General features: G+C 47.6%; 1 protein-coding gene across 1 annotated transcript in view; it reads left to right on the top strand.

Moving 5' to 3' along the window:
- Nucleotides 1–7749: 7749 nt before the first annotated feature.
- Nucleotides 7750–8158, top strand: part of Asl (argininosuccinate lyase) — a gene marked incomplete in the record, with an annotated part of 10149 nt that continues 9740 nt past the window's right edge. Inside the window, 2 exon segments of the mRNA XM_013520597.1 lie at nt 7750–7860; nt 7994–8048. Coding sequence (XP_013376051.1) covers nt 8037–8048 — 12 coding nt within the window.

Below are 8158 nucleotides of genomic sequence, written 5' to 3'. Positions count from 1 at the left end.
AGGATCATTCCCAGGTCAGGCCCCGATCTCTGGTGGTCTAGGGCTTGCATACGATAAGCAGGCAGGAAGTACAGAGGCAGAATGGCTTGTCAATTGGGGATGGGTTTATCCAGTGTGCATCACAGTGGCCAGTCATTTCTAGGAGACAGGAGCAACCGGATCTGGAACAGGAACTATTACCTGGGCACCTGACAAACTGAAGTATACTGGCTGAGGGGCATTTTCTGTTACAATCATGCTACTTTAAGTTACAAAAAATGCTTTTCAAAAGCATTGACTTAAAATCACCAAGTAAGTCAAATACCACCCTACGCCCAACTGATTGGGTTTGCCTGGAGAAGCCTGTGTCCCTCCCTTGAGGAGAGGGGAGCCGCAGGAAAGGCTAAAGGGGCTCTTGTTATTCGCTCAGCAAGTATCTGCGGATGGCCCCGCTGATCACTGACAGTACAGACGTGGAGGACGCATGCCCTCCACCTGCCTGGCAGATGCGTGGTTGCAGGACCGGCTCTGGACATCAATAACTCCATGACCCAGCTTTGCGTGCTGAAGCAGAGGAGTGGTGACTCAGGAGTGGGGCGGTGTCCCCCAGCCAGGCCGTGAGGCAGGCAGGGAGGGACCTCTGGGGCCCATCAAAGGCTCAAGAGTGACTTAGACGGGATGAGGTGGAGTCATAGTCAACGTCCCACCCAGGTACCTCTCGGACAGGTTAATCTTTCATCTTTTCTTCTAGATAGGTGATAGGCGGGGGGAATGCCTGTAATCCCAGCACTCTGGAAGGCTGAGGCAGGAGGACTGTAAATTCCAGCCCAGCCTGTGCAGTTTGGAGAGACCCTCTTTCAAAATTTTAAAAATACAAAGAGAGGTGGGGATATAGTTTAATGGGAAGGTTCTGGGTTCACTCCCCAGTGAGGCAGGAAATTAGGGTGTAGCCATCCAGCTGTACAAGTGGGTGTGACCTGTCAATCTTTTAGAGATCCACAACTCAGGCACCCAAGCTCTGCACCTGTGACCAATCAGAAGATGCTATGTTTAGTTCTGCAAACTGCCGAGATGAAGCAGGATTTTGATAGGATAGCCTAGATCTGACATCAGAACAGGGCGGCTACAGAAGATGGCCATGTTCAACCTCATCACCCCCGTGCTCTCTTTTGGAGAAAGGAGTGTACAGCACCCAAGAAACCTGGTTACATAGTGTTGTCTAAAAAGTGACTCCCTAGGCTAGCCCATGTTCAAGGAAGGTAGGAAGTAGTCTTTACCTACGAGGAGAGGTTCAGGAGGAATTTGAAGGTGTGTTTTAGGGCTGGGTATATAGCTCAGTGGCACAGCACCTGCCTGGCAAGCACAAGGTCCTGAGTTCTGTTCCCAGTACCAAAAAAAAAAAAAAAATGATGGTGTGTTTTAGAATCACTTCGTATTTATCATCACATTTCATCTGAAGATTATTATTATTATTATTATCTTGTCATCATCATTATAATTTTACAGAGAAGGCCGTTGAGCTGATTGCATGCTTAGATGAACTGATTTGCCCAAGGTCATGAGCTTAATGGTGACTGGGGCAGAACCCAAGCCAGGCCAGCAGCCCTCCTTCAGAGCTTGTCTTCTGAGTCCCCAGGCCACACGGATGACAGAAAGGAAGAGTGAGCAAGGTCCTCACGTGGTGGTTACTCGAGATTCAGGCACAGATCTAAGCATGTTTCCAAGGGAATGCACAGGCAACAAAAACCACTTGGCGCTGGGAAAGTTTTCCTCATGACGAGGCATGTGAGTGCCTCAGTGAGGTGTGATCAAAAACACAGGGAAAGCTGCTCCCAAGTGCCGTCCAGTGGAAAGGCAGCTTATAAAAAAAAAAAAAAAAAAAAAAGACAGTGAGCCAGGGATACAGCCTGGCAAGCGCAAGGTCCTGAGTTCAATTTCTAGTGCCAAAAAGTCATGCACTTTATTCAGCAAAGCTGGCACTGTGCCACTTCTGGCTGTCCTCTGATATCAAAAATGACCATAAAAGGGAAACATTTTGAATCACTTCAGGACATTGAGGCAACCGCAACAGCACGACTACGGAGATCATCACGAAAGAGGACCCCAAGCCCACCTCAGAATGTGGCAAGCATGATGGCCCTCACGGGCTCAAAGGGAGAGGGAGTAAAAATGGCAATGTGTCTTTTAATGTAACACATCTTTAAAGTTTTTTCATTTTTGGTTTTTTGAGACAGGGTGTAGCCATGTGGTTCAGGCTGTTTTTGAACTCACTGTGTAGCCAAGATTGTTCTCAAACTCAAGGCAATCCTCCTGACTCAGCCTCCCAAGTGCTGGGATTACAGGTGTGTGCCACCACGCCCAGCCATTATTTACTTTTTAATAAAGTTTGGAGGGTTAAGTAATATCCTCAAGGCCACACACAAAGAGAGACGTCATCTAGATCTCATGCCCATTTCCTGTGTCTTTCAGGGCCTGGCAGGAGACTGGTCACGGGGGTGTTGCCCAGGGTCAGGCCTTTGCCTGGGCTCATGGCCAACAGTGCTCTCCCTGGAGAACTTTTTCTGTTTTTTTTTTTTTGTTTGTTTTTTTGTTTTATCTTTTTGAGACAGGGTCTCGCTATGCAGTTCAGGCTGGCCTTGAGCTCGCTTTGTAGCCGAGGCTGGTCTTGAACTCGCAATGATCCTCCTGCCTCAGCCTCCCAAGTGCTAGGATTACAGACATGCGCCACCATGCCCGGCCCCCCTGGAGAACTCTTGCTGTCCCCTGTGACCTTTCAGGTCGGATCCCCCACCTTCAACACCCCGTGCATGTGCTCGAGCAACCTTAATTCAGTAACCAAAGAACACAGCAACCCACACACCTTGGTCCCGTCAATTTTTTTTTGTTTAATTTGTGGTGACCCAGCATTTAGCTGGCTGCACACCCTTAACTCATCCTGTCAAACTCTCCTTCTCACTATGGGGATGGGAAAGGCAGGTGGCCGCATTGTGAGGTTCGGGAAGGATCTGATTAGCCGGTTGTTCATTAATTTGACCCTTAGGTAATATCTGCTGAACCAGCTCCTGGCAAACCCCCCCCCCCACCGCAAGAGATGTTGAGACTCTGCTACCTCGACCTGGATGTCTGTCTTAGTTATTTTCCTCACCATGGGACACAATACCCAACATCCGCAAGTTACGGAGAAGTTTCTGGCCGCTCAGTCACAGTGGCAGTCCGTGGTGGGCTGGCTCCAGGGTGAAACTGCGAGGGCTAAGGGTTTGGCAGAGGACAGCTGCCCACCTCATGGCAGCCAGGAAGCACAGGAAGGGATTAACCCTTCCAGGCCATATCCCCAGACTCAGTTTCCTTATCTGTACAATGGGACTGATTGTTAGAGTAGGCCTTAGGGAGCGGTTGCGAGGATTTTAGGAGATAATATAGGATGTCAACATGCTGCTAGAATTCAAGAAATACTAGTTGTTGTTTTGTTTATTGCTTCATCCATGTAGAGATAATTCCTCTACCTGAGTCTACAGGTCTTTAACATTTTTTCTTCTCCTCAGGCAGGAGCCAGAGCTTGGGATTTCTTAGAGTGATGGTCAGAGGATATGAGTGAATTGAGATCCTCTCCTCAGTCAAGTGTAATGGTGTGCATCTGTAATCTCAGCAGTCTGGGAGGCTGAGGCAGGAGGATTGCAAGTACTAGCTCAGCTCAGGTAACTTAGGAACTTAAAACCCTATCTCAAATTTAAAAAAAAATTTTTTTAAAGAGTCAGGGATGTAACTGAGTATGAAGGTTCTGGATTCAGTCTTCAGTGTCACCAATACAAAGCCTTCTCCTTTTCTTCCTGTCTTTAACTTCTAGAAGCACAGTTGTCTTCATCAGTTGTAGCAACAATAGAGACTTTACTGAGTGCTGACGGCAGGGAGCCGACATCGTGCTGCAGCTGGACATGCATTGTTTGCTCAGAGTAAACTGTGCAAGTTATGCATCTGTAACTCATTCATGCAGCCTCTTTTTTATTCAACAAACATCTTTCATCCACCAAACGTGTTCTGCTCAGTGCTTTGGTGTTTGGAATAAACAGTACAACAGAAACCCAAGCTTAGGTTCTAACGTGCAGGAACAATCAGCAATAGGTGACAAGTAAGGCACATCACAGAGTGACAGTGCTATGGAGGAGCAGAAAGGACAAAAGGCAGAGGGAGCAGGGCAGCAAACTGCTCCTTTGAAAACACCGTCAAGCCGAGCATCATGGCGCACACCTGTAATCCCAGCATTTGGGATGCTGAGGCAGGAGGATCATTGTGAGTTCAAGGCCAGCCTGGGTTACAAAGTGAGTTCAAGGCCAGCCTGAACAGCATAGTGAGACCCTGTCTCAAAGACCAAAAAAAGAAAAAAGAAAAGAAAAGATAAAGTAGTCAAGGAAAGCCCTCCCTTCAGAGAGAAAGCGCATTAGTCAGCTTTCTATCACTGTCACACACAACGGAGATTATTAACTTACAAAGAGAAAAGGTTTATCTTTGGCTCACAGTTTTAGAGGCTGAACCACAAAGAAGAGTCTTATACGTATGATGGAATAGTCTACAGCCTTTTAAAAGGAATGAAGTCCTCCACATGCTGAAACACGGCTGAACCCTAAGGACATTGTGCTGAATGAAATAAGCCTGCAACAAAAGGGGAAAAATATTGTCATTCACCTTACACACAGTACCTAACACAGCCAAATATATAGACATAGAGGAGTGGTTGCCAGGGCCTGGAGGGAGGAGACAAAAGGAAGTTATTACTTAATGAGTATAATTTCAGTTCTGCAGATGACAATGTATGGAGATATGTCTCACCATACAGTAACGTAGATTACTCAACTGTATACTTAGGATGGTTAAGGTGGCTTTTTACTTAGTTTTACTTTTTGAGACAGGATGTCACTATGTAATTCAGGCTGGCCTCCAACTCATGGCAATCTTCCTGCCTCAGCCTCGAGAGTGTTCGATTACACACATGCACCACTGTGCCTGGCTACTGAGTTTTTCTTGAAGTCGTGTCTAGATTCACATGCAGCTGTGGAAAATAACACAGAAATCCCTTTACACATTGTTCAGTTTCCTAGTGGTAACATTTTACAAAACTGCAATATTGTAGCTCTAAGATATTGGCATCCATAGAGCTGCCCATCTTACGTGGATATCCCCACGTCCTTTCTCCTGTGTGCCTGCATGAATGTGTTAAATTCTATACATTTAATCATGTGAGTAGGTCTGCGTGTAAGATGGGGATCAGTTCCAATATCAAAGGTTTCATCACGCCCCCTCTGTACAATCCCTTCCCTTAGGACTTCAAAAAGTTGCCATTGGAATCATACAATATGTAACCTTTGGGGGTTGGCATTTTATCTTCACCATAATTTTCTGGTCCTTCATCCAAGTAGCTGCATAGATCAATAGTTTGTTTCTTTTTGTTGCTGAATTATGTTTCATAGTATCAATATACCATAAAGTATTTGTTCGTTTGTTTTGAGACAGGTTCCTGCCATGTTGCCCAAACTGGGCTCAAACATGTAATCCTCCTGCCTCACCCTCCCCAAGTGCTGGGATTTCAGGCATGTTCCATCGTGCCTGGGTCAAGGGTCATTTTTAAATTTAAAAAAAAATCATTCTGCTGCTTCCAGAGGACACCGGTAATTTATTTTATAGTTCTTAGATGATTTGTTCTATATTGTCAATAAACTCAAATTGGTTAATTTTGTTTACATGTTCCATATCTTTCCTGATTTATTGTGTATTGATTCTTTCAATTACAGAGGGAGAATCATTGAAATTTCCGATTATGACTTTGGAGTTACTTATTTGTCCTTTTATTTCTGTTAATTTTTGCTTTACGTATTTTTGAAGCTATGTTATTCGGAGCATAACTGTTTAGGATTTAGGATTGTTAGCTTTCAATGATAAATAGACCTTTTCTGTCATTGGATCTTTTTTATGGACAGTTTCTGTTGATTTATTTTCACCCTTTGAATGGGTCACACTTGCAAGTTTGTATATCTTGTTATTTTGTTATTGAAAATTAGACATTTGAGTTTAATAATGTGGTAGCTCTGGAAATCTGATTCCCCCTTCCCAAGGGTTTTACTAGACTTTTAAAAATTGTTTTTACTTTTTAAAAGATTGTTACAGGCTGTCTCTGTGCCAAGAATGAGCCTGAGGTGTAAACTTCAAAGACGCTGGGTCTTAGCCAGTCATGGTGGTACACACTTTAACCCCAGCACTCAGGAGGCTGAGGCAGGAGGATCCTTCCGAGTTCAAGGCCAACCTGGACTACATAGTGACCCCCTGCCTGAAAGAATAACCCAAACTAGAGAAAACAAAACAAAAATCCTCAAGTCTTTTTGAGTCTGATTCTTCCCCTGGGCATGTGAGATCTCTTTGTAATTTTCCCCATCCATACTACCGCATCCAGCGATCCTATGTCTAATGCATGGTTCTCAATAGGTGAAAAAGAATACTGGAAATTGAACCCAGGAAGTGCTAAGCTACATCCTAGGATCTTTTTGTGTTTTGTTTTTTATGAGACAGGGTGTTATGTCTTGTGTCTAGAAGTCCCCACAAAGCCTCACGCAGTCATAGGTGGGGCTTTTGCAGGCTGGATCTAGAATGCATGCCGCTGGGATTCATTCATGGTACAATGCTAGGATCAAGGGCACTAGGATTAATGGTGTGAGTGCTACACACCTGAAGTAGCCTGGGTAAGATATAAGAATAGAAAGTGGTGGTCTTTTGTTGCTTTGCTACCTTCTGCCCACCATGGACTGTTTCTCCTCTGAGATGCCTGTCTGCCCTGCCCCCCTGCCCCTCTTGGAGCCAGCTTACCATGGGCTGAAACCTCTACAAACTGAGCTAAATAAACCTTTCCTGGGTTGGGGGTATAATTCAATGGCACAGCACATGCTTGTCAAGCATGAGGTCATGAGTTCGATTCCTATACCCAAAAAAATAAATAAATAAATAAATAAATAAACTTTTCCTCCCTCACCTTGGAGGTGTTGGGTATTTTGTCTCAACAATGAGAAAAGTAACTAAGACTCAGTGTCTCACCATGTAGCCCAGGCTGGCCTCGAACTCACAGCGATCCTCCTGCCTCAGTCTCCCAAGTGCTGGATCACAGGTGTGTACCACCACGCCCGGTTCACTCTCAACCCTTCGAAGCATCTGTTTCTTCTTCAGTGAGCAGAACTGTCGTGAAGGTGAACCAGATGAAGCCTGCGAGAGCTTCAGCACAGAGGCTGGTGCTCGGCGAGTCACGCGTGGTGTTCCCTACTATGGCGACAGCTTCATCATCAAACACCTTCCCTGCCTCCCGCCCGTCCCTCCTCAACCCATTTGCTGAAGCTTTGTCCCTCTGTGCTGCCAGATACTCCGTACTGCGACCTCAGGTTTGCAGACCGCCCAGGTCATTGACCCTCGGCCTCCCGAACAGGGACACCAAGCTCAGACACCGGCTTCTACTCATTTCTTTTTCTTCCAAGTGTATTTAGCGCCCAGGAGGGGCTTGGCGCGTGTTTGTTGAATGAATGAGTGAGCGACAAGCCATTTCACCTTCTAGATCTGGTGAGCCCGTCTGGCCCGAGCCTGCGGTCACAGTCTTGACCTCTGAACGGGGTCCCATGCCGCGACACCCAGCGACACCCGCGCTGACCCGCCCTGGGCTGGCTCAGCCCGCCTAAAGCCCCGCCCACAGCGCGGGTTGGACGGTGGAGGCAACGCCCACCGGCTGCGTGGCCTCGGATTGGTGAGGCCGCCCCCGAGAGGCGGGGTCAGGGTGAGAGAGGGGCAGCAGCTGCCTTGTGCGCCAGAAAACCCCTGCCGGCCGGCTGCGCGGACACAGGCTGCGTGGACAACCGGGTGAGTGCGGCGGCGCGGGGGAGCGGTAGGAGCGGAGGACGCCGGGGGCGGTGATGCGCTCCGGGCACCGCACAAGCCCGCGTCCCCACGGGCTGCGATGGGCCGAAGTCCTCAGTCTGCTCTTGTCTTCCAGACCTGGACATCCGAGGCTCCCGGACCACCAGGAACCGCCCAATATGGCATCAGAGGTGAGCGTGGCCCCAGCCTGCGAGCAGGGGTGGGGGGAGGCCCCGGCTGTGACCCGCGCGGTGATTGGCGCCGGCGCCCCCAGGCGGCCGTGACATGCACGCGCGCGCGC

The sequence above is a fragment of the Chinchilla lanigera genome, unplaced genomic scaffold, assembly GCF_000276665.1.
Source record: "Chinchilla lanigera isolate Chin_1 unplaced genomic scaffold, ChiLan1.0 scaffold00055, whole genome shotgun sequence".
Lineage (NCBI taxonomy): Eukaryota > Metazoa > Chordata > Mammalia > Rodentia > Chinchillidae > Chinchilla > Chinchilla lanigera.
The sequence above is the reverse complement of the archived record's forward strand: the minus strand, read 5'-3'. Positions and strand labels throughout refer to the sequence as shown.